At 41.6% G+C, this 27,844-nt stretch overlaps 1 protein-coding gene across 5 annotated transcripts in view; it reads right to left on the reverse strand.

Moving 5' to 3' along the window:
- spg11 (SPG11 vesicle trafficking associated, spatacsin) overlaps window positions 1-27,844 on the reverse strand; it is a 73,677-nt gene that overhangs the window by 38,089 nt on the left and 7,744 nt on the right. For 3 of the 5 annotated variants that reach the window (XM_046356507.1, XM_046356523.1, XM_046356493.1), the window contains exons 9-16: window positions 23,201-23,356; window positions 21,805-21,983; window positions 21,194-21,370; window positions 18,630-18,701; window positions 18,262-18,389; window positions 17,746-17,921; window positions 5,544-5,757; window positions 3,060-3,263 (exon numbers count right to left, since the gene is read on the reverse strand). In XM_046356507.1, the coding sequence (XP_046212463.1) occupies window positions 3,060-3,263; window positions 5,544-5,757; window positions 17,746-17,921; window positions 18,262-18,389; window positions 18,630-18,701; window positions 21,194-21,370; window positions 21,805-21,983; window positions 23,201-23,356 (1,306 nt within the window). The remainder of the gene's footprint in view (window positions 1-3,059; window positions 3,264-5,543; window positions 5,758-17,745; window positions 17,922-18,261; window positions 18,390-18,629; window positions 18,702-21,193; window positions 21,371-21,804; window positions 21,984-23,200; window positions 23,357-27,844) is intronic. The other 2 variants (XM_046356514.1, XM_046356500.1) reach the window with 2 other exon arrangements.

Genomic DNA, 27,844 nt, shown 5'->3' on the forward strand with positions numbered 1-27,844 from the left:
TTAGTTGTCGAGTGATCGAGGGCTCCACTGTGTCTATCAGCAGCCTCTCTACCAAGTGGGCATCCTGTGCCAACTCTGCTCCCGAGGCAGCAAGTTCTAACCACAAATCTTAGCGTGTTACCTAGCAACAACAAAGCCACTACTAAAGAAAAATATATTTGTTTTATTGTCACATACATTGGAGCAAATTGTTTTTCCAGGGTGAGCCAAAGTAGTATGGCACCCCTGGAGCAAATTAGGGTGAAGTGCCTTGCTCAAGGGCACAAAGACAGATTTTTCACATTGTTAGCTTGGGAATTTGAACCAGAGACCTTTTGGTTATTGGCCCAATGCTCAAACCGCTGGGCTACCTGCCGCCCTCAAAATAGTCTGAATGAATCATCAAGAAATCTGTAATTAATTTGAACGTTTTTGCATCATGAGGATGCTCAATACCACGCTGTCTCGCGAAAACTACAATGTGACCACATGAACAGATTGTTAACGTAGCTAGAACAAGCTGTGGCTCAAAGCTGCCTCTGCCATACAGAGATGAAATATCTAGCCAATACAATTTGAATTTAATAACAGTGCTTGTGAACTTCAGAGCTGTAACGGTTTTACAATTTGGCTTCTAAAAGTATAAACGGATACTAGTCGTAGTCATCGCTCCTGCTCGACAGTCTACACATTCTGGGTGATGCAAAGTCATTATCTTACTGGCGAGCTTCACTGGCCATTTCTGATCACCGTTCTCAAAACTTGTCATACGTTGCACATCTCACACTACAAGAGCATTGTGCCTACAAAGACGGGATGGCTAGCCCTAAGATTGTGTCTCTGATCTGCTCTTATTAAACGAGCGTTGATGATGGCAGAGCGTTGAGTAGGCAACGACATGGGGATTTTGTCTCCGATCTCAAAAACATGTCTGGGACAGCTAAATTGGGGCCAAAAATTGTGCAGTGCACGCCCGGCTTTAGTCGCACAAGTTTACATCTAGCTAAGGAGTTGAGCTTGAAGGTGCAGTATTTCTTAAAAAAGGTATTGTAGCACCAATTTCTCATTTTCAATCAACATGTGGCAAACTTCATAAACAGCGGGATACATTTGTGAGAATGAGGTGGGCGAATTGAGCATCTACCCACATTTCATCTTACCCTCCAAAATCAGTGTATGCAGCGGGCTATACACTCGTATCCCCCATGTACCGGTTCGTACTGAAAACATCCCCACCTTAACTCGATTTAATAGCATGGCAGCGATGAGAAAAAAACTGGGAAAATATGCATACTTTCTCGATGAAACCTCATTTTACACCACCATGCTAGAATGGCTAATGCTAATTCCTGATGTTGTACCCTGCGTTCAGCCAGGCGTAAACAGCAAACTGCTGCAATATGATTGGCTGAACGCGATACACAACATCCAGGACTAGCATTCCTCGACATTTAATAAAGAAAATATGCAAAAAAAAATCGAATTCCCTGCCTTCTCTCCTTTAAATTGAGGTAAGGAGGAAATCGATGCCTTTACAGGCTGAATGAAGAATGTTTTATGTACGAACTGGCCCACGCGGGACACGAGTGTAATGACAGCTGCTTACATTGCCTTTGTACAGTAAGATGAAACGACTCAATATCGCCATCTGCCTGTCTTTGGGCTTAGGGATGCAGGCAGAGTGTGATCATTAAGTTGGTCGACAGCAAGAAGAAGTAAACTTTTTTTTTTCCCAAATAAGTCATCATTAATGATTTGCATTGTCTCAATTATCTTTCAGTCACTGCATGATAATGCACATAAACTCAGCAAAAAAAAGAAACGTCCCCTTTTCAGGACCTTGTCTTTCAAAGATAATTCTTAAAAATCCAAATAACTTCACAGATCTTTATTGTAAAGGGTTTAAACACTGTTTCCCATGCTTGTTCAATGAACCACAAACAATTAATAGACATGCACCTGTGGAACGGTCGTTAAGACACTAACAGCCTACAGACGGCAAGACAGGAATGTCAGTGTTCTGCCATGGCCAGCGAAGAGCCCGGATCTCAATCCCATTGAGCAAGTCTGGGACCTGTTGGATCGGAGGGTGAGGGCTTGGGCCATTCCCCCCAGAAATGTCGGGAACTTGCAGGTACCTTGGTGAAAGTGTGGGTTAACATCTCACAGCAAGAACTGGCAAATCTGGTGCAGTTCATGAGAAGGAGATGCACTGCAGTACTAAATGCAGATGGTGGCCACAACAGATACTGACTGTTACTTTTGACTCCCCCCTTTGTTCAGGAACACATTATTCCATTTCTGTGGAACTTGTTCAGTTTGTTTCAGTTGTTGAATCTTATGTTCATACAAATATTTACACCTGTTAAGTTTGCTGAAAATAAACACAGTTGACAGTGGGAGGACATTTCTTTTTTGCTGAGTTTATGTTATAGCCTACAATTGTCGTCTTTGCAGCCAAAAAGAGGACATGTGTATTTTTGCCGAAACAGCTGATTGGCAAAGCACACTGGCACACTCTGCATTCTAAAAGTGAGAGAAAAGGAGCCCAGGCCGAGCGATGTTCCCCATGGTCCTAAAGCCAGCCAAGCAATACTCTAAACAGATATTGTATGTTAAATCGGGATTGGAATGATATTAGTTCCCACAAAAAATGGCCTACTTTAAATTGTTGGTCTTGAGCTAGGGTATGGCGACTGCCATACTCAACTGACGCCCGCACCTGTGCCGCAGCAAGGCATATTGGTGCTGTGACTTTGTTGCGGCAATGGCAAAATGTAATCTAGCGACAAATTAAGGAGCCAATAGTGATTCTCAATGAAAAATTGTGCGAATACTGCATATATAATGGCCTCCTATCCAGACCAGCGTGTCACAGCTCTCCTTTGCTGTGAGTCGAGTAACTCGGATTATCCAGGATATCATAGACATTCTCACTGAAAATCTTTTGGAAACACTGAACACATCAGCAAGTGGCCACTCAAGACAAAGGGCCCTGGGGCCAAGTGTTCAGTTTGAGATTCAGTCATAGCCTCCTCCTAGCAAATAGTCATGAAATATTGATTGTCCTTTTCCCTCACCTGTTGTGCTCCAGGTAGGTGTAGAGCAGGTAGCGAAGGCCATTGTCCAAACAGTGGTGGATGAAGCGTGTGTGTAAGTCATGTCCTTGAGGGGAGCGGTACTGGGGAATGGGTGGGCTGGCCTGCATCACCCCACCTGCCTGGCCCAGCCTCCACAACAGCTGCTCAAAATCAGCCATCTCGGCCTGGATGAACACTCCTCTCCTGCAAAGAGAGTGGTGGGTGATGGAGGTTAGCAGCTAACATAGCTTTATTACATATCTAGTGTAATATGCTGTATATGACTATTCATTACATGTATTCAGCAGTGTAGGGTGCAATACCAGTTTGGCAAGTGTCGTACATTTTTTACTTTAAGGTTGCTTCTCTGCTTCTACTATGGTGGGCTCGCAAGTAAGCCTACTAATCCAGAAAGAAGCACCTCAATATAATACATTTTCTTTATTTTTAAGATTTTGGCTCCATTAGTTCTTCTACTAAACATACAGTGCCTTCAGAAAGTATTCATACCCCTTGACTTATTGCACATTTTGTTGTGTTACAGCCTGAATTCAAAATTGATTACATTTAGTTTTTATCTAACCCATCTACACACAATACCTCATAATGACAAAGTGAAAACACGTTTATAGATTTTTTTGCAATTTTATTTAAAAATTAGATAAAGAAATCAAATTTACATAAAGTAGTCACACCCCTGCGACAATACATGTTAGAATGACATTTGGAAGCGATTACAGCTGTGAGTCATTCTGGGTTAAGTCTCTAAAGCCTTGTTCACATTGGCAGTTTGAAGTGACTCAAATCTAAGTTTTTTTTTTGCATAACCGATTCAAATCTGTTCTTTTTCCTGCAGTCTGAACAACCAAAAAGCACATGGAATCTGATATTTCAATCCAAAGTCAAAATCTGATTCCTGGCCATGTGACTTGTATCTGAACAGTAAAATCTGATTTATTTGCCCTGAAGTGTTTGTTTTTTTAGACGGTTTCTTGGCATACGTTGTTGGTTGCTAAGTACTCGGTTGACAGTTTGACAATAACATGTGGTAGCTAATTAGCTTGTAAATTGTTTGGAAACAAATTAGTGAATGTGCTAGAAAGCTAAACAGCTACCTAGCTAGCTAGTTGACTGTTGTGGCTAGCCAAAAAGGACTCAATTTGAAAGTTGGATCATCTTATCCTTCGAGGCTTTAAAAGTGTTCTTACCTTATGATTTTGAACATTCAAAACAACTGGCAAACATACATGGCAGGCATTGATGTCACCTAAGCTTGCTACATAACTTCTAAGTGATAGGAAACAGGAGAACCACCACCAATCAAAATCCCTGCACACACATACCTGTTGTCACTATGACAACTAGGGTAGCCATGTCAGCAAATGACTGCTGTCTGAACATACACAAATCCGATTTGGTCACTTGTAACTTGCTGTTTGGACAGGCATTATTCCAAAACTGATTTTAAAAACTAAACTGATTTGAGCATTAAGGCCTGCAATGTGAACATGGTTTAAGAGCTTGGCACACCTGTATTGTACAATATTTGCACATTATAACTCTGTCAAGTTGGTTGTTGATCAGTGCTAGACAGCCATTCAAGGTTTTTCAAAGATTTCCAAGCCGATTTAAGTGAAAACTGTAACTAGGCCACTCAGGAACATTCAATGTCATCTTGGTAAACAACTACAGTGTCCAGTCATGGCCAAAAGTTTTGAGAATGACACAAATATTAATTTCCACAAAGTTTGCTGCTTCAGTGTCTTTACATATTTGTCAGATATTTGACCGATATCAAGTGTGTGTAAAGCTGTCATCGAGGCAAAGGGTGGCTATTTGAAGAATCTCAAATAGAAAACATTTTGATTTGTTTATTAACACTTTTTGGGTTACTACATGATTCCTTATGTGTTATTTCATAGTTTTGATGTCTTCACTATTATTCCACAATGTAGAAAATAGTAAAAATAAAGAAAAACCCTTGAATGTGTAGGTGTTGTAAAACTTTTGACCAGTAGTGTACATTCTGTACATGTCTTATGATAAACTTGGGCAAATACTTTTTCTAATAACTTCAATACTTTTAGATGATTTCACAAAAAATTATAGTAATGAACCAAGCTTCGGTGTACAGTGCAACACTAGTTGCCTACAAATATCTTAACTCACAATCACTTCGTGTCGACGGAGTTTGTGTCTGGTAAAACGTTTTTACATGAATGCGCATCGGGCACAAAGTTTGCCTAAGAATTTGTTCTTAACTGACTTGCCTTGTTAAATAAAGGCTAAATAAAAATAAATACAAAAAAGTGCACTGTACCCAGTATAAGCCACGCCCACTAAGATGTAACCCTGGCGAAGTGCCGTGTTTTTAAGGAGTCTTACGATACCATCCTATTTTACATGCATCCACGAGAGATGAACAGATAGTTAATACTTTACTGTCCTCAAACAGGACAAAGATGATCCCAGAATAGGGTCTACCTGGCCAACATGTAGAGGATGTGGTTCCTCATGTGGGCACTGCACCGGGTGTTGTTGTTGACCACCTCTGCCGTGAGGGCGGGCCACTGGGGGGCGCTGGAAGGGTCACCATTCTGGGCGGCTAGGCTCTCAATCCACTCGGTGACCCTCCGCTGGTCGTGGTGGGAGGTGAGGTATGACCACAGGACCCCCGGGTCACAGGAACTGACAGCTGCTGGTCAAACATAAACACAGGTTGAAAAGTGTCAATTGCTCATTTAACTGCTCAATACAGTATTGAATTTGAATAAAAACATAATATTTCTTAAATATCACCCTTCCACACTAAAGTTGTAGTTAATGAGCGGAATATATGAAAGTAATTAGAGACATAAGTGTACAAGCATGTAAAGTATGATTTGCACGTAAAAGTTGTGACCCTTTTCAAGAATTGAGTCGTATGTCGCACGTCACTACTTCACAGGAGGCAATTTTACATTTTATTATTTATTTTTGAAAATCAAAATGCATTCTTTGGCAGAAATGCCATCTGGAACATGTGAACTTTCATGTGCATTAATAACAAATATGCATGCCATCTGTAAATATGAATATAATTGTTTAATTATGAGCCTGGTTGGTTTAGCCATGAAAAAAATGAGGAACCTTCCTGCTAGCCATATTTGGCTGAGATAATGGATGGGCTGGACATGCTGAGAGGAGTTCGGACTGCTCTGCCATGTAGAGTGCTTCTGTCTATAACGTGAGCTGCTCAGTATGTGGAGGTAATTCTGGCTACCGCAGGTTTTTTTTAAAGACCTAACGTTGGACTGCTCTCTACAACATGGACTGCTCTCAAAAACATTGCTGACCTGAATTTTTGTTGTAATGGACTACACCTACGGTGAGTGTGAACCGGAGTGACTTGACACAACGCAGGCCAAACCAGGTGTAACTACAAACAAAATGGAGTTAAAGGTGTAGCAGTCTGCCTGTGATGCGTTCATCCGTGTATACGGGTAAGTGTCCAGCTACATTTTCAGATATTATACGTTTCTAATTTTGTCAGAAAGTCATTTTCATTGCAACTTAAAGCGTACTGTTAGGTAGCTAGCGAACGTTAGCTTGCTGGTTCTCTAGCTGACTTTACGTGTATGATCTGCGTAGTAATATTATTTGTGTATCAGAAATCCATTTGCATTGCTAATTATTGGGGTGATTACGGCCATCTATTGTATCTCATTAACGTGTGTACATGTTTACATGTCTAGACAATAGTGACCCATCCACTTAGCTGGGGGGTTGTTATAGTATTTCTTTCACATGACCAATCAATTTATTAATATTTTATCATTGTTATCTGGACACTTTCTATTTCAGCAACCATTTAACTGTAGCGTTTACACCTTCGGTATCCTGTGCATGTGACAAATGAACATAGATTATATTTGATATAGTGTGTTTACCAGAGACTGGAATAAGAAGAACAGCATGACCTGCACCAAAGTCAGATTAGGATATATGCCAAGAACTAGATAAAGTGTATTTGTGCTACTACTTTTTGCTACTACTTTCACCACTTTTAGTCGTGAAATATTTGGTTATTTCCTACACTATTCACTCTGTTTAGCACATGGCCTCACATGTGAATCCTAAAAAAGATGGGTGGGGCTAAGGCTTAAGAGGGTGCGAACAACGCATAATGGGTGTAGACAAAGAAGAGCTCTCCAGTAGGTGTACCAAAACATTCAAGGGCCATTTTCTTCAAAGTGGGGTACAAGTTTATAAACTATCAAAGCAGAATTACTTTCCCCATTGTCCCTCAACTGCAGTAGATGATATACCATTTTCTAGCTCTGAGTCTCTACTTTTGTCCAATATAAAAATACAATAAAAAATGTTTCTATATAAGACCGAATCGAGGCGGGGAGTCACATGTGAGTTGCACCTGTATAAATCAGTTTTGTAGTTGCAAAAAATATTAGCAAACATGTAACTTCTTTTGAGAATAAATGCAAAAACACTCGCAAGCACGTAACTTTGTGTGAATAAATACAACACTTGCAAATGTGTAACTTGAAATGTGTTGAGGATGAATGCAACTAATTTACTAAAATTGCGACTGATTAATCTTTTTCTTTTTTTGTAATAAATACACTGGCTCCATTTTTTTATGAACAATTATGTGAACTGTCTTGGGCAAGTTTTCAGGTTTACACAATACCCGTTACCTAGCGAGCTAGCTGATGATTGCTAGCTTGTAAGCAACATTAGGCTGGCTAGATGGCTACATTAGCTTACTTTGGCTTTTATTAAAAAAACTGTCTAGCTTGCTAGTTAACTAGCTAGCTAACCTAGATGGTGAGGCTAAGCGTTCTAGATAATGTTTGTTTGTGTCTGTAGGGGAGTACTTCAAGTACTACCTGCCTTGTAGCTACCCTAGCAGCTAGCTGTATTATTTTGGTCTAGCTTTTTGAGAGGTTTCAGAGATGGACTGATTAGCATCCTTTCTCAAATCAAATCTAATTTGCTTGTGCTTCTAGCTCAGACAGAGCAGTAATATCTAGCAAATGACACAACATATACCCAATACACACAAATCTAAGTACTGTAGGAATGAATTAAGACTATATACATATGGACAAGCGATGTCAGAGAGTCTGTATAGAATACATATGCAATGAGTAACTCAAGATATGTAAACATTATCAAGTGAATGAGATACCGCAGAATAGTATAGAAAACACTATATACATATGAGATGAGTAATGACAGATAGGTAAACATTAAGTGACTAAGATACCATAGAATAGTATCAAATACAGTAAATACACATGAGATGAGTAATGCAAGAAAATTCAACAGTGTGCCAACTTTACTAGGGGGAAAACATTGATCTGTTTGCTGTTAACCTCTGTACAGCAGATGCTTATTAGTAGTAGGCATGTTTATGTAACCTTATTTAGTCCAACCTGCTATGGTGGGGTTTACATTCATTGATATTCACACATTTGTTTTTTTAGTTAGAATTACTGTCACGTTATTGATGCCAAATTGCAAACCTTTTTTATTTTCTATTCCAGAACCAATGGGTGTCCCTGGGTCTTATTGCCCCTTAACTAGGTAAGCTGTTTCAACCTGGAACAACTGTTCTCCTGCTTTGGTCTGTTTCGGTCATTGCAGAAAGTCTTGAAGAGCAAGAGTGTGTGAAGGGTTTTGTCCCAGCCCAGCTTTAACACCGGACTTAAATAATCAACTTAACAAATCATGGCAATTGGGTAAGATTTGTAATCAGTTATGTGCTGGGCTGGAAGAAAAGCTTACAGACACTCTTGCCATTCAGATCTGGAGCGGTCCAGCTTTTTAAGTAATTATTCTGCACTATGGGCACAAATGGGGAGGGGGGGATTATTAATGTCCTCCATTTTGTACTTGACCTTTAAAAAATGCAGACCCGAAGACATTCGAGCGGAATTACATTGAGGGAGACACTGAGACAACGAGAATGACTGGATATATGATCTTGTCGCTAGAAAGTAGCAACTAACGTCAGCTAGCATAACTTGCTAGCAATGTTCAGTCCAAAGCCAGTCAGCTAATAACTTTAGCTTGCTTGCTATCAACTCAAAATCATCTAACTAATCCAATGTATTTTAAGTTATACATTTCCCAGTCGATTCATTACTACAATGCGGAGCCTTTTGGACCACGTAACTTTTGAAATCCATTTTGGCTATTCTATCAGAAAAAGGACATGTTTTACTGTCAGAAAAATATATTGGTCAAGCTCAGGCACTTACATTTTTTTAGGTGCATTTTCCAACCAGCGCATAATCCTAACAGGGTGGAACCAAGCTGGGGGAAATGTTGAGTGAGCAAGATTGAGCTAGCATAAATGGTGAAAACCTGAACATGATTTTTACTTCTCTATCAAACATATCAACATTTTGAAATTTGGCTAATTTCTCTATAATTTAGCCTAACAGGGTAGAAATGTAGGAGTGGAACATACAGACTAACAAGATAAAACTCAATGTGAGGGAGATGTGTCGCGCTGCATGAGGCAAATGGTGGTCACAACAGATACTGACTGGTTTTCTGATCCACGCCCCTACTTTTTTGTGACCAACAGATGCATATCTGTATTCCCAGTCATGTGAAATCATAGATTAGGGCCTAATGAATTCATTTCAATTGACTGATTTCCTTATATGAACTGTAACTCAGCAAAATCTTTGAAAATGTTGCATGTTGCATTTATATTTTGGTTTAAACCGCCCAGCTCTTGGTATAATCTCTTCCATTTCTCGGCATTGGGAGGTGATAACATTTGGAGGTCTTTCTGTGGTTTGGACCAATATGATTTTTTATGAATTTATTTGCACATTATGGTGGAAAATAAGTATTTGGTCATTAACAAAAGTTTATCACAATACTTTGTTATATACCCTTTGTTGGCAATGACAGAGGTCAAACGTTTTCTGTAAGTCTTCATAAGGTTTTCACACACTGTTGCTGGTATTTTGGCCCATTCCTCCATGCAGATCTCCTCTAGAGCAGTGATGTTTTGGGGCTGTTGCTGGGCAACACAGACTTTCAACTCCCTTCAAAGATTTTCTATAGGGTTGAGAGCTAGCTAGCCCCTGAATAGCAGCACTGTAGAAACTATTACACTCAACGGAACGACTTGATTAGTGTAGTGTCAACAACGCAGCCACTGCCAGCTAGCCTACAAAGTCAACAACGCAGCCACTGCCAGCTAGCCTACTTCAGCAGTACTGTATCATTATAATAATTTTAGTCAATAAGATTCTTGCTACGTAAGCTTAACTTTCTGAACATTCGAGACGTGTAGTCCACTTGTCATTCCAATCTCCTTGCATTAGCGTAGCCTCTTCTGTAGCCTGTCAACTATGTGTTTGTCTATCCCTGTTCTCTCCTCTCTGCACAGACCATACAAACGCTCCACACCGCGTGGCCGCTGCCACCCTAATCTGGTGGTCCCAGCGCGCACGACCCACGTGGAGTTCCAGGTCTCCGGTAGCCTCTGGAACTGCCGATCTGCAGCCAACAAGGTTCATCTCAGCCTATGCCTCCCTCCAGTCCCTCGACTTCTTGGCACTGACAGAAACATGGATCACCACAGATAACACTGCTACTCCTACTGCTCTCTCTTCGTCCGCCCACGTGTTCTCGCACACCCCGAGAGCTTCTGGTCAGCAGGGTGGTGGCATCGGGATCCTTATCTCTCCCAAGTGGTCATTCTCTCTTTCTCCCCTTACCCATCTGTCTATCGCCTCCTTTGAATTTCATGCTGTCACATTTACCAGCCCTTTCAAGCTTAACATCCTTATCATTTATCGCCCTCCAGGTCCCCTCGGAGAGTTCATCACTGAGCTTGATGCCTTGATAAGCTCCTTTCCTGAGGACGGCTCACCTCTCACAGTTCTGGGCGACTTTAACCTCCCCACGTCTACCTTTGACTCATTCCTCTCTGCCTCCTTCTTTCCACTCCTCTCCTCTTTTGACCTCACCCTCTCACCTTCCCCCCCTACTCACAAGGCAGGCAATACGCTCGACCTCATCTTTACTAGATGCTGTTCTTCCACTAACCTCATTGCAACTCCCCTCCAAGTCTCCGACCACTACCTTGTATCCTTTTCCCTCTCGCTCTCATCCAACACTTCCCACACTGCCCCTACTCGGATGGTATCGCGCCGTCCCAACCTTCGCTCTCTCTCCCCCGCTACTCTCTCCTCTTCCATCCTATCATCTCTTCCCTCTGCTCAAACCTTCTCCAACCTATCTCCTGATTCTGCCTCCTCAACCCTCCTCTCCTCCCTTTCTGCATCCTTTGACTCTCTATGTCCCCTATCTTCCAGGCCGGCTCGGTCCTCCCCTCCCGCTCCGTGGCTTGACGACTCATTGCAAGCTCACAGAACAGGGCTCCGGGCAGCCGAGCGGAAATGGAGGAAAACTCGCCTCCCTGCGGACCTGGCATCCTTTCACTCCCTCCTCTCTACATTTTCCTCCTCTGTCTCTGCTGCTAAAGCCACTTTCTACCACTCTAAATTCCAAGCATCTGCCTCTAACCCTAGGAAGCTCTTTGCCACCTTCTCCTCCCTCCTGAATCCTCCTCCCCCTCCCCCCACCTCCTCCCTCTCTGCAGATGACTTCGTCAACCATTTTGAAAAGAAGGTCGACGACATCCGATCCTCGTTTGCTAAGTCTAATGACACCGCTGGTTCTGCTCACACTGCCCTACCCTGTGCTCTGACCTCTTTCTCCCCTCTCTCTCCAGATGAAATCTCGCGTCTTGTGACGGCCGGCCGCCCAACAACCTGCCCGCTCGACCCTATCCCCTCCTCTCTTCTCCAGACCATTTCCGGAGACCTTCTCCCTTACCTCACCTCGCTCATCAACTTATCCCTGACCGCTGGCTACGTCCCTTCCATCTTCAAGAGAGCGAGAGTTGCACCCCTTCTGAAAAAACCTACACTCGATCCCTCCGATGTCAACAACTACAGACCAGTATCCCTTCTTTCTTTTCTCTCCAAAACTCTTGAACGTGCCGTCCTTGGTCAGCTCTCCCGCTATCTCTCTCTCAGAATGACCTTCTTGATCCAAATCAGTCAGGTTTCAAGACTAGTCATTCAACTGAGACTGCTCTTCTCTGTATCACGGAGGCGCTCCGCACCGCTAAAGCTAACTCTCTCTCCTCTGCTCTCATCCTTCTAGACCTATCGGCTGCCATCGATACTGTGAACCATCAGATCCTCCTCTCCACCCTCTCCGAGTTGGGCATCTCCGGCGCGGCCCACGCTTGGATTGCGTCCTACCTGACAGGTCGCTCCTACCAGGTGGCGTGGCGAGAATCTGTCTCCTCACCACGCGCTCTCACCACTGGTGTCCCCCAGGGCTCTGTTCTAGGCCCTCTCCTATTCTCGCTATACACCAAGTCACTTGGCTCTGTCATAACCTCACATGGTCTCTCCTATCATTGCTATGCAGACGACACACAATTAATCTTCTCCTTTCCCACTTCTGATGACCAGGTGGCGAATTGCATCTCTGCATGTCTGGCAGACATATCAGTGTGGATGACGGATCACCACCTCAAGCTGAACTTCGGCAAGACGGAGCTGCTCTTCCTCCCGGGGAAGGACTGCCCGTTCCATGATCTCGCCATCACGGTTGACAACTCCATTGTGTCCTCCTCCCAGAGCGCTAAGAACCTTGGCGTGATCCTGGACAACACCCTGTCGTTCTCAACTAACATCAAGGCGGTGGTCCGTTCCTGTAGGTTCATGCTCTACAACATCCGCAGAGTACGACCCTGCCTCACACAGGAAGCGGCGCAGGTCCTAATCCAGGCACTTGTCATCTCCCGTCTGGATTACTGCAACTCGCTGTTGGCTGGGCTCCCTGCCTGTGCCATTAAACCCCTACAACTCATCCAGAACGCCGCAGCCCGTCTAGTGTTCAACCTTCCCAAGTTCTCTCACGTCACCCCGCTCCTCCGCTCTCTCCACTGGCTTCCAGTTGAAGCTCGCATCCGCTACAAGATCATGGTGCTTGCCTACGGAGCTGTGAGGGGAACGGCACCTCAGTACCTCCAGGCTCTGATCAGGCCCTACACCCAAATAAGGGCACTGCGTTCATCCACCTCTGGCCTGCCCGCCTCCCTACCACTGAGGAAGTACAGTTCCCGTTCAGCCCAGTCAAAACTGTTCGCTGCTCTGGCTCCCCAATGGTGGAACAAACTCCCTCACGACGCCAGGACAGCGGAGTCAATCACCACCTTCCGGAGACACCTGAAACCCCACCTCTTTAAGGAATACCTAGGATAGGATAAAGTAATCCTTCTCACCCCCTCCCCCCTTAAAATATTTAGATGCACTATTGTAAAGTGGTTGTTCCACTGGATGTCATAAGGTGAATGCACCAATTTGTAAGTCGCTCTGGATAAGAGCGTCTGCTAAATGACTTAAATGTAATGTAAATGAGAGCTGGAGACTGGCTAGGCCACTCCAGGACCTTGAAATAATTCTTACGAAGCCACTCCTTTGTTGCCCGGGCGGTGTGTTTGGGATCATTGTCATGCTGAAAGACCCAGCCACGTTTAATCTTCAATGCCCTTGCTGATGGAAGGAGGTTTTCACTCAAAATCTCACAATACATGGCCCCATTTCCTTTACACGGATCAGTCATCCTGGTCCCTTTTCTGAAAAACAGCCCCAAAGCATGATGTTTCCACCCCCATGCTTCTTTGGATGCAACTAAGCATTCTTTGTCCTCCAAACACGACAAGTTGAGTTTTTACCAAAAAGTTATATTTTGGTTTCATCTGACCATATGACATTCTCCCAATCTTCTTCTGAATCATCCAAATGCTCTCTAGCAAACTTCAGACGGGCCTGGACATGTACTGGCTTAAGCAGGGGGACACGTCTGGCACTGCAGGATTAGAGTCCCTGGCGGCGTAGTGTGTTACTGATGGTATGCTTTGTTACTTTGGTCCCAGCTCTCTGCACGTCATTCACTAGGTCCCCCCGTGTGGTTCTGGGATTTTTGCTCACCGTTCTTGTGATCATTTTGACCCCACGGGGTGAGATCTTGCGTGGAGCCCCAGATTGAGGGAGATTATCAGTGGTCTTGTATGAGTGTGACTGTTTGAGGTTGTGGACAGGTGTCTTTTATACTGATAACAAGTCCAAACAGGTGCCATTAATACAGGTAACGAGTTGAGGACAGAGGAGCCTCTTAAAGAAGAAGTTACAGGTCTGTGAGAGCCAGAAATCTTGCTTGTTTGTAGGAGACCAAATACTTATTTTCCACCATAATTTGCAAATAAATTCATAAAAAATCCTACAATGTGATTTTCTGGATTTTTTTCTTCTCATTTTGTCTGTCATAGTTGAAGTGTACCTATGATGAAAATTACAGGCCTCTCATCTTTTTAAGTGGGAGAACTTGCACAATTGGTGGCTGACTAAATACTTTTTTGCCCCACAGTTTGTCAAATAACCGTCTAAAAACCACCTGAGGGCAAATAAATCCAATTTAACTGTTCAGACAAATCGCAAGGCCAGGAATCAGATTTGTATCTGATTTCTAACCACCTAAGAAGATTTCAAACCACCTACTTATCTAATCAAGGTATAACATTAATTTAAAAAAATTTTTTTTTTGACAATACAGAGTAATTCTATCAATTTTAATCACACTTTGTAACACAATAAAATGTGAAGAAAACCAAGGTGAAAACTTGTGATACCCTAAATTAGGTCTGATATAGTTGCTTTCAGTTTTTTCCCGCTGTTTCAATTGACAGGTGCTCCACTGTCTTGTTGCACACTCTGCTATTATGTTGCTCAATTTGCCGTAGCATGGTAATTTAGGAGGGTGACAACACCGAATGTTAGACTCAAGCTGTTGATGGCTTTCCATACAAAGCAAAAAAAATGCTGGTTAAATGACAGCATACTCCAATGAGAAGTGATATATTTGTATTAAACCTCTGGTAGCAGACAGTGCATGTCAATATGGATTTCAGGACAATATTGCATTTTCCATCACATCAACAAAAAAAATTTAACATCAATGTTTGGAGGGGGAGGGGGGGGGGTGACCGCATGAACAGGACTTATGCCGCATTCACAACCTATCAGAGGAACGACTTGTCAACTCGGTACAACAACTTGGGACCATTCACTTGCTAACTAGCTACGTAAACCATAAATTAAAAGTACAGCTATTACATTTTGGGATAAATAAAATTTTGCTGTTGTTGGAATAATACACCCAAAACCATAAATTCCTATGATTTACAGGGTTAAATAATACTAATATGGGAGAACAATACTTTATAATAGAGCTCATCCTAAAAAAATAAAATTAGTTTACATTTTCTACCTCTGGTTTGTTGGCCATTCCAATTGGGGATATGAATGGGGAAAGAATGTTTTGGCATATTTGGCGAAAATAATGTATGAGGTTAACACGGGCTTAGAAGATCTTATACATTTTGTTCTATGAGATAACATCAGTCAGTTAACATTACCTTTATGAATTATGAAGCCTTTATCTGATTGTGTTGATTACTGTACATAAATGCTTAAAAAAAAAGTGATGTTAGCCGATGAAGATTAGCTCATAGAACAAAGCATATAAGATCTCCACTGAAAATAATTGTCACTCTTCGGGTCTTTGTAAGTGCGCATTGCCTCTCTCATGTGAGCATGCTCTCTCGCATATATAGCAACCAGCAGGCAGAGACAACAGCTTCAGGCACTTTGAAAACGAGCACAGGCCTCAAACAAAGTTGTTTTTATCCTAATCTACTTCTTGGAAAGATGTCAGTTTGGGCTCAGAATGCTCTGAACACATTCGGGTTGTCATCAGATTTTCCCAAAATGTACAACCGTTACTGTGTGTGTGGGGAAATCCGTAATATTCTGTAAAATCTTATCGCTCTCACACAGCCTCAAGACCCCCAAGCCTATAAGGTGTCTCTGATAATACCAAAGTCAACATCAGCATGTGAAGTAGGTAGCTAACTGTAAAATCTCCAAAACAACCTGCACTATCAATTTAGGAGGTTACAATCTTCAATGTTCAATCTGCAGGTCGTGTGGCAATGCAACACGCACGCACACACACCACCTAAACAGTCATTACAACCATTAATCAAAGACAGGGACATGCAAATGGACACGCGCACGCACACACACACACACACACACACACACACACACACACACACACACACACACACACACACACACACACACACACACACACACACACACACACACACACACACACACACAGGATACATTTGTGTTGCGTGATGGTAGTTGAAGGAAAAAAATGGAGTTGAATAATTTGGTTCACTGTTTAGATTGAGCACATCTCAGCGAAATATATACTTTGTCATGGCAAAATATAGACGGATGTCCACTACCGGTCAAAAGTTTGGGGTCACTTAGAAATGTCCTTGTTTTCCATGAAAACATACATGAAATGAATGAATAGGAAATATAGTCGAGACGCTGACAAATTTATAAAGAATGATTTGTAATTGAAATAATAATTGTGTCCTTCAAACTTTCGTCAAAGAATCATCCATTTGCAGCAATCCTCCAGCAATTACAGCCTTGCAGACCTTTAGCATTCTAGTTGTTAATTTGTCGAGGTAGTCTGAAGAGATTTCACCCCATGCTTCCTGAAGCACCTCCCACAAGTTGGATTGGCTTGATGGGCACGTCTTAAGTACCATAAGGTAAAGCTGCTCCCACAACAACTCAGTAGGGTTGAGATCTGGTGACTGTGCTGGCCACTCCATTATAGACAGAATACCAGCTGACTGCTTCTTCCCTAAATAGTTCTTCCATAGTTTGGAGCTGTGCTTTGGGTCATTGTCCTGTTGTAGGAGGAAATTTGCTCCAATTAAGAGCCGTCCACAGGTTCTGGCATGGCGTTGCAAAATGGAGTGATAGCCTTCCTTCAAGATCCCTTTACCCTGTACAAATCTCCCACTTTACCAACAAAGCACCCCGAGACCATCACATTGCCTCCACCATTAACAATGTCAACACTGTTTTTCTGATCAATTTGATGTTTATTTTAAATAGAGAAAAAATAAATTCTTTCAAAAACAAGGACATTTCTACGTGACCCCAAACTTTTGAATGGTAGTGTATGTGTTCTAGACAAGTATGCCCACACCATGTAATCAAATCAAATTGTATTGGTCACATACACATATTTAGCAGATGTTATTGCGGGTGAAGTGAAATGCTTGTGCAAAGTTGCTTAGGAGCTAGAAGCTGAGCTGATATGGCGATCGGGAGTGCAGGTATTTAAAAAAATATATATATATTTTAAAGGCATAAAACGATTTAATGATTGCACAGGCAGACCACTTAGAAGTTAAATCATGGTGAAAATAAATGTTTTACCCACTCATAGAACATAGACTACAACCAAATTGACAGGAGTTTAATTATAGGAGTGGATTTAGTGCAGAAAAAGCTCTCATCATATTAATTTCTGTTGTGGGTGAAGTCAGAGTTCAGCATGACGGGAAAGTCGGGGTCCATAGATGATACGAGTTTCCAACTTGTATTTACCACTTGAAAGCTGAATGTTTTTCCAAGTCAGGATCTCCTACTTACAATGACTCATATAGGGTGTGAATGCGGGGTTAAGAGAGTCCTACCCGAGTCTTGTAGGCGTGACAGCAGGATGGCTCGCTGGGTGTTGTGGTCCCAATGTCTGACCCAGTCCAGACGCAGCGAGCTCCACAGTGTCTGTTCTGACTGGGAGCCTCTCTGGTCTACCAGCTCCTCCAGCAGACTCTTAGACCCTGGGTCTGTCTGGGACATCTGAGGAACCCTGAGAAAAAGCAGTACACAGTACCGTATTGCTACATTAAAACAGGAAGTGATTGCCATAGAGCAAGACTAAAGATAAATGATTGAGCAAAAAAATTTATAATAATGTTTACTGCTAACATTTCGTCATGTAAGCAGAGAAAAACAACTACTGGCATTCAGGGCCATGTTCATTAAGGACACAAAAAGGGAGGGACCACCTTCACATGTTTTTTATTCTGTTTGGTGACTAAAGAACACGACCCAGAAGGATACAGTGTCAGAAATCCTGGCAGGAGAAAAGCACACGAAGATAAAACTGAAAAACCAAATGCAGTGAATAGTCCCGTTTTATCACGTACCGTTGTCTGCCCACAGGGTCTGTGCAGCGCGTCTCAGGCACCGCACACAAAGCCTCAATCTGTTTGATGAATTCCACCCTCTGTGTCTCTTCATCAGACAAATAGCTCTGCTTTGACAACTCCTCCACCTGCACACAGTAATTGAAAATCCCCCCAAAATCTTAAAATCGCCTCTGAGGCTGGCAAAAGGTAATGAGTTCAAAAGGTAATGTTCATAAAGAGATGTTGATAAGGACTATGTTTTTCAACTCAATGCAGTGTACCCGCTTGTCTGGCTGGAGTGAGTTTTTAAAAACAGTCAAATCATCCAAATAATGAAAATCAATGTTCGATGCGATCGTCGCATTTGCTCAAAATGCTGGTCTTACCACAAAGTCCCTTAGGTCCCGGTCATCTGTGTAGAGGCATATGTTATGCAGTTGCTTCTTTACGTTGAAACCCTGAAAACAGAGAATGACAGTGTTTTTTTATCCACAGTACAAACAACAAAAAAACAAGGAGACTCCTGTTTCAGTTGCATGAGAAATTACCATTTAGTCATGGAGGACAAACCAACATTCCTGCTGTGTCATGGGGTGTGAGTGAGATGCTAACATCATCCCTGTTTTCAGACTCTGAGCACATTGAATAGCAAAGATCTGTCTACGTCTTGTGGGTTATGTAAAGTAATCATTCAGTGTAACCACTGTCAAGTAATGTTATATGATTGATGAATTGGTTGATTATATTATAGTGTCATGAATCTTCATGATGCCCAGCCCACATGGGCTTATAAGACACCATATTTGCTGTATCCAAAGAAAAATGATCATACTTATACATGCACACAAGTACACACATGCTTACATACATACAGTTGCAGCCAAATGTATTGGCACCATTGAATTAAAAAAGAAATCCAACATTTCTTGAAAAACAAGATGAAATTTAAACTTTGGATTTTCAGTTTTATTTTAAAAAAATAAATAAAGACAAATGGCATGGACAGAATTATTGGCACCCTGGAGCTAGTACAGTACACGTTTTATCTAGTGATGATATAATGTCTTGGTTTGAGACTGATGTCACGTCTATGCTAATATAGTAAAGAAATTTCTAGCTAGCATTCCAACAACTGCAACGATGTATTTGAGAGACAAAAAGTGCTCATTGTGCAAATGTATTTATGTTTTCAATAAACTTTGGAAATGAAATATAGTTCACATGTTGCCAACAATGTAAGCCAACCCCGTAGCTGCGCACACGTAGGTTTTGTTGCTAAACAAACAACCAGTTTATAGCCGCTCTTCTTTATTTATGGCATTGAACCTACCTAATTTAATTACCAGAAGCAGTATCCCAGTTCTCAACAAGATTCTTTGATTTCTTGTCAGGTGACATAGGGTTCTGGATCATAGGTGTTTTGGTCTGGTTATAATTTCTGAGCTTAGGTTTTAGCCGTATTTAAATTGACCATTTTTCTTTGTAGCTAAGGGTTCAACTTTTTTTTGATCATGTAGACATTGCATCGTAACTTGTGTCTAAATATGTTATAGATCAACTCCCTTAAATATGTCTGAGTTATTTTGTCCAAGGGTAATTGTGAGATTTATCCAAGTTGAAAAACTTTTTTTAGGGGTTCACAGCAAAGCTGTTGTTATTCTTAGATGAAAAATACATATTTTTGATATAGTCAAATAACTGAAGCATAGATTGGTACCTTTTTTTCTAATTTGGCGCACAGAACTAGAGGCCATGAATAACTTGGTGAAAAAGAATGGCGCGATTGGCCTATAGGTGGCTCTGTTATAAGCAAACTCACTTAAACCCTCCTATTCACCACCCTGTTTGACCTAGAGACTTGAAACTTTGTATGTAAGTGTCTTTTCTAATGCGGACCACATTTCTTAAGGTCTATCAGGAAAGATTCTCCTCCATCTTGGGAAAACATATTCTCATGAAGGATAAGTAACAGGTCCATGGTACATCTCTTAACTTAGTTTGAGAAAAGCCAAGGGATTGGCTAAGAGATGGCTAAGTTGACAAATCCAAATTGGATTTTACGTGTCAATTTAAACCACTGGAAATCCACTCCACGGTGGCCTATCAACTTGAAACTTGTCATCACTATCATGGACATCCCTAAGATGAAGCACACTGAATTTTGTATTGATATCTAAAAAAACAAGGAAACTACTAATAACTAATTACTGCATATGTAACGCTAATGCTAAAAATGATCTGCAATCATCTTCTCCTCATGAACCGTTCATCAGATTCACTTCACATGTTGTATTTAAACTTATGATTGCACATAAAGGAATATTGTTCCTACATGATAGAGTGCTTGCTTTGCTATTCAACTGATCTTGTGTCCTTTCGATCATTCTCTGAACCCCGTTCATTGCTGCTCGCTGCTATATTGTTTATTTAGTTTTATGTTATATTGTTACCATTGTTCATCATTGTCTAACTACGAATATAAAGATTACCCCAGAGGTAATACTTGGTGGAAGCCCTTTTGGCAGCCATTACAGCTGTGAATCATTTAGAATAAGATTCTACCAACTTTGAACAACTCTATGGGCAACAAACAGTGGAGTCTGAAAAAAAAGAATTACTGTATAAAATAAATTCAAATACTGGGCTATTATATTGTATGCTAAATTTTTGGGGGAAATTAAATTATTTTATACTAATACAATTGCTCAGAGAAAGAGATTTTGTTAAACAAGTAATATTTTTTTCTCTCAAAAAGGTAGAAGACAACATTATTGACACCCGAGTTTTCAATACCCTTCGATACCTCACCTTGTGAGGATAACAACAATGAGCCTTTTTCTAAAAGGTTTTATGGAGTTGGAGAACGCATCTGGAGGGATCTTAGACCATTCCTCCATACAGAATCCTTCCAGGCTTAGTGAAAACAAACCGAACATAGCCATAGTCTCACCATGTTCCTGAGCAGTGCAGTGGCCTGCTCCAGGTCTTTGTGTGTGAGGCAGTTGAAGGCCAGACGCAGCCCCGTACTCCTCAACTCCTCCAGCCGCTGATCTGGCCTGTTCTGGCTCCTCAGGTAGGCCTGGGCCCGGGGAATCTGCTTGGTCAGCACTGCCCGCTCGACCACCTCCTTGACGCACACACAGTATCAGAAATCGGATATCTGGTCATTACTGTAGATAATTATTTAATGAAAGCCAATTGGGGAGAACCATTCTGGTGCTAAATGGCTGTTGTGGATGAGAAGAGTTACCCTAGCACAAGGTCAAGCGCTTTGAGGCCTATGGTTAAAAAGTGTGACATAAATTCAAGCCATTATCATGATTACCCATCTAGGATGTCGCTGAGGATTCATGCCCACTCTGCTTCTTGTGTGTGTGTGTGTGTGTGTGTGTGTGTGTGTGTGTGTGTGTGTGTGTGTGTGTGTGTGTGTGTGTGTGTGTGTGTGTGTGTGTGTGTGTGTGTGTTTTATTTATTTTATGTGTGTGTGACAGCAAATCAATTCATTTGAGTGGAAGAATCGACAATAAAGTAGCTATTCTGAAAGCTTCACTGTGTTTTTACCTCAGAAGAGAGGGAACTCCAGTCATCATTCTCCACCTCATCAGGTACAGGTATGGGAGATGGGACAAGGGTGGAAGTGTCGCCACCTGTTGGCCAGGGAAACCTCTTCATGAAGGTACGCAGATCCGAGACGTAACTATCCAAGATCTCCACACACTCCTGCAGGTTCTCATCCAGCTCTGTGAAGAAAGAAATTAGAGAATAGGGAGAAACCTCTGTGTTATTGAAAGTTTGAAACACCCACTAACATCATCAGACCTTATCATGATTTAACATAGACCATACAAACTCAAGTTTGGTCCTGATCTCCTAACAACATGTAAAGTATTAGTCCCATGTCTCATGAACTGCAATAAAAGATTTTTAAAAATGTGAAGTTTTGTCACAGAACACAATGCCACAGATGTCTCAAGTTCTGAGGGAGCGTGCAATTGGCTTGGTGACTGCAGGAACGTCCATCAGAGCTGTTACCAGAGAATTGAATGTTCATTTCTCTACCATATGCCACCTTCAATGTTGTTTTAAAGAATTTGGCAATATGTCCAACCGTCCTCACAACCACAGACCACGTGTAACCACACCATCCCAGGACCTCCACATCCGGGTTTCTTGACCTGCGTAATCGTCTGAGACCAGCCACCCGGAGAGCTGATGAAACTGAGGAGTATTTATGTCTGTAATAATGCCCTTTTGTGGGTAAAAAACCTATTCTGATTGGCTGGGCTCCCAAGTGGGCGGGCCTATGCCCTCCCGGGCTCACACACAGCTGCGCCCCTGCCCTGTCATGTGAAATCCATAGATTAAGGCCTAATGAATTTCAATTCACTGTTGCATGTGGAAGCAAACAAAATTCTAATGTCAACTTGATTTTTTTGTTATACAGTTGGCAATCTCCCGCAGATGTGTTCGTGCCAGCAATGGCTGATTGCTTGAGATAGCAGTATTTTTTTTATTTTAAAGTGAGTGGGTTTCAAATTTTATTGATTTCATTTCAGAGAGGTGAGAAACAGAGTGGGAAATGGATCAGGCATAGTAGAGTAGTGTGAAGGGTTTGAACCCCAGTCTCCAGAGTTGTAGTACATGAGCCTAGAGCCGGGAGGGTTACCACTCAACCATGACTCTGCTCAGTGAGGCAGCACTCCTAATGCATCATGCTTACAGCAACTGGATTCTGTAGCTAAGCAGGTTGATGCAGTGTCCCCCCAAATCTTAAAGGGATTGTTCACGGTTTTTTAACGTTTTTTAAAATGTACATGTGGTCATTTTATCCAAAATGTTTTTTGAACGTTTGTTAGCAACCTCTAGCATCTACTGGCGTGTGTAGCAATGAACATGGGTTTAACCTGCAAGCAGTGCATGCAAAAGCATGGGGAACGCGGCGAGATAAGTGTCTTACCCTCTGTGGCGGAGAGGACAGCCCTGACTTGTGTGTTGAGGAAGGCCAGGGTGATGCTGAGCAGCTGTTCTGAAAATTGTCGGCTCTGGGCCTCAGTATGATTGTCTCTGATGGCACAACGCAGAAGGTCCAGAGCCGGACACAGATCCTGGACATCTACAGGAACAGAGAAACACTCATATTGTCATATCTGCAGTAGGATGAAGTTGCTTCCAGAAGCTGATCTTTATTCAGTTGTGCATGTTCCCCACTAATGGTTAAGGTTAGGATTGGGGGAGTGGAAGCTGATCCTAGATCTGTACCTAGGTCATATGTGTAGGGGAAAATTTTGCCATTGTAATGGCTGTGTTTGCTACAGTTCTATTCATTAAATTCTGGTAATTACACTCTCCTACCCATTGAAGGCACCCATACATTTATTTCTTTACATATACACTCCATACATATTCATTTGAAGCTCATAATACACTACAGAGGTTGAACATATTTATTCTAGTCAGTATGAGAAAACATCAACCACACACACATACACAAACAAATTAAAGGCATGGGAGCGCATGCACACAATTTCAATTACTAGGCTGTGATGAGACTACAGTGAGACATCATGTGAGAAGGCAATTACTATTAGGAGCGGTAATTCTAGCTGACATCGCATGAGGTATCTTACGGTATAGTCCCCTGCCTTTCTCTCTCACACAAAACGCACACAAACTGTATGCTCAGAGTTAGGGCTGGGCGATAGGGCCAAAATATCATATCATGGTATTTTTCAAATTGTTGATGATATTTTATGTTTTTGATTAGAGAATAGGGAGAAACCTCTGTGTTATTGAAAGTTTGAAACACCCACCATCATCAGACCTTATCATGATTCAACATAGACCATACAAACAAGTTTGGTCCTGATCTCCAAATAACATCAGTAGAAATCCCTGATGAAGGCCTATTGAGACTGAAATATAAGATCTGTTACATTTTTGGAGCATTAAGCTCACCAGTGTGCTGGAGTTTCTATTTCTACAGACTTTAAAACAAAAGTTCTACATTTCCTTTATGAGTAGTTCGTGACCCTAGGTGGCAACACATATATTCTAAATGATTTTAAATGAGTCTTTCCCAATTGTGATTGTTTTATAATGTTCAATTCAACTTTAACCTAAAATAGTTTCCTGCACTCATTTGAGATCATTTCCACACTGCCACAATATGGGCAAAAATACTAGGCCTTATTTTTAACCAAATGCTTCAATTGCGATTTAGATCGGTGAACTTTTCGAATCATGGAAATAGAATCTTTATTATAATTCTATAGTTAGAATATAAATAATAGTGGGCACTTTGAATACAGTGCTTAACATGACAACGAATGAAAATGACATGGGCGAGTTATTGTAACAGGGTAGGAACCAAAGTGATGTTCAGTGTTTCCTAGGGAACCCTATAATCTCTGGCTATATTACATTTTTATTCATATAGCCAACATATTCATGCTTCGCCTATTCCTCTTTGATTAAGAAGATACTGTTGCACAAAAAACATGCTGATTTAAGCCTCCACCAGTACTGGGATCAGGCTGTATTAGCTAGCTACGTTTGCTCTGACTCAGTACTTGTAATAGCTCGTTGACTAGCCAGCTAACTAGCAATTAGCATTAGTGGTTAACACGATTTAGCTTAACTTGCTAAGAAATTACATACTAGCTGTTTGCAGATGTAAGAAACACAAACTAATATTGTAATTATAGAATGCTTGTGGATTTATATTAAGATAAAAGTGGAAACAACATCGTTGTCATCAACATTGTTGCACGTGCTGCATTGACCATGCAGACTGAACGAAAGCGTCTCGTGGTCAAGCAATAACAAATGCGCTCCTTGAGTGACGGGGTGGGACCAGGTCTGTGTGGAAAGCAGCATGGTGAGAGAGAGAGTGGAGAGGGATGACTCAAGTAGCAAAGTAAAATATAAAAATAGATGTTACACACGGCGGATCACATTTAACAAACCAAACATTAAAAATACCGTTATAGAAGGTAAAGTAAAAACCCAAACCGGTCCGTGCATAAATACCGGTGTATAGTTATATACGGTATACAGCCCGGAACAACATACTAGTACACACACATACAGGAACGCAGACACATTTAAATACATATTTTGTGTGTGTGTGTGTTTGTGATATTTATTTAATGTATGTAGTTCTGTCTTTGAGCTGGTCTTGTTTATACATTTTTTGTATTATGTCATGTTTTATGTTGTGTGGACCCCAAGGAAGAGTGGCTGCTGCTTTCGCAACAGCTAATGGGGATCCTGATAAAATACCAAATACTTGTTCCTTTCTGTTTGTCAGCCACTCCCAGTGGGCTAGATTAAGGGGCTCCAAAGCTTTACCTACTATACAACGATCCAAGCAGGACTCAGGAGGCAAGGCTGATACGACAGACTGTCGGCCCAATAACTCCAATGTGTCAATGCACAATATGAATCATTACCGTCGTAAGCTCTCCCCGTGTGTGTGCTGTTCGTGTGTCTGTGTTCCCCCAAGCATTTAATTGTCATGCATGGTATAGGATTTGCAGATTACTTGCATTTACAACCTAGAGTGTCCTCACAGTGATAACCATTACATTGTAGCTTTCAATTTAATTATCAATGTATGCCTTATTTTCAGCCTGATTTATAACTCAGTAAAGTGTATTGACCTTGCAACACAATACTACATTACATAAACACGACAAATGGATGAAAGGTGTCACTTGAACTGTACACTATTTGCAAAATGCAAAATTTGAAAAGGTACAGTTGAAGTCGGAAGTTTACAAACACATTTAAACTCAGTTTTCACAATTCCTGACATTTAATCCTATTAACAATTCCCTGTCTTAGGTCAGTTAGGATCACCACTTTATTTAATAATGTGAAATGTCAGAATAATAGTAGAGAGAATTATTTATTTCAGCTTTAATTTCTTTCATCACATTCCCAGTGGGTCAGAAGTGTACATATACTCAATTAGTATTTGGTAGCATTGCCTTTAAAATTGCTTAACTTGGGTCAAACTTTTCAGGTAGCCTTCCACAAGCTTCCCACAATAAGTTGGGTGAACTTTGGCCCATTCCTCCTGACAGAGCTGGTGTAACGGAGTCAGGTTTGTAGGCCTCCTTGCTCGCACACACTTCTTCAGTTCTGCCCACAAATTTTCTATGGGATTGAGGTCAGGGCTTTGTGATGATCATTCCAATACCTTGACTTTGTTGTCCTTAAACCATTTTGCCACATGTTTGGAAATATGCTTGGGGTCATTGCTCATTTGGAAGACCCATTTGCGACCAAGCTTTAACTTCCTGACTGATGTCTTGAGATGTTGCTTCAATATATCCTCATAATTGACCCACCTCTTTAAGGAATACCTAGGATAGGATGTCCTTTCACCCCCTCTTAAAATATTTAGATGCACTATTGTAAAGTGGTTGTTCCACTGGATGTCATAAGGTGAATGCACCAATTTGTTTTGATAAGAAGTCTGCTAAATGACTTAAATGTAAATGTAAATGTAATTGTCCTTTCTCATGACGCCATCTATTTTGTGAAGTGTACCAGTCCCTCCTACAGCAAAGCACCCCCACAACATGATACTGCCAACCTGTGCTTCACAGTTGGGATGGTGTTCTTCAGCTTGCAAGCCTCCCCCTTATTCCTCCAAACAATGGTCATTAGGGCCAAACAATTATATTTTTGTTTCATCAGACCAAAGAACATTTCTTCAAAAAGTACGATCTTTGTCCTCTTTTTTTAATGGCGGATTTGGAGTAGAGGCTTCTTCCTTGCTGAGCGGCCTTTAAGGTTATGTTGATATAGGACTCGTTTTACTGTGGATATAGATACTTTTGTACCTGTTTCCTCCAGCATCTTCACAAGGTCCTTTGCTGTTGTTCTGGGATTGATTTGCACTTTTTGCACCAAAGTACGTTCATTTCTAGGAGACAGAATGCGTCTCCTTCCTGAGCGGTATGACAGCTGCGTGGTACCATTGTGTTTATACTCTCATCACGCACTAGCGACTCTTGTGGTGGGCCGGGCGCAGTGCACGCTGACCAGGTCGCCAGATGTACGGTGTTTCCTCCGACACACTGGCTGGCTTCCGGGTTGGATGTGCATTGTGTCAAAAAGCAGTGTGGCTTGATTGGGTTGTGTTTCGGAGGACGCGTGGCTCTCGACTTTCGCCTCTCCCGAGTCCGTACGGGAGTTGCAGCGATGAGAAAAGACTAACTACTACCAATTGGAAACCTCAAAATTGGGGAGAATAAAAGTTGTAAAATGTATTTTTTTAAAGTGTATGTAAACTTCGGACCCACTGGAATTCTACAGTGAATTATAAGTGAAATAATCTGTCTGTAAACAATTGCTTGTGTCATGCACAAAGTAGATGTCCTAACAGCCTTGCCAAAACTATAGTTTGTTAATAAGAAATTTGTGGAGTGGTTGAAAATTTTGTTTTAATGACTCCAACTTAAGTGAGTGAATAATTATTGAAAAATAAACAAACATCAATTGCACATTGAAATTCATAAAGCATGTAATGAAATCTTAAAGATGCCTGGGCCACTGATAATCCCTTAAAATAACAGGGAGGTGGAGCCCC

Source organism: Oncorhynchus gorbuscha, linkage group LG01, assembly GCF_021184085.1.
Source record: "Oncorhynchus gorbuscha isolate QuinsamMale2020 ecotype Even-year linkage group LG01, OgorEven_v1.0, whole genome shotgun sequence".
Lineage (NCBI taxonomy): Eukaryota > Metazoa > Chordata > Actinopteri > Salmoniformes > Salmonidae > Oncorhynchus > Oncorhynchus gorbuscha.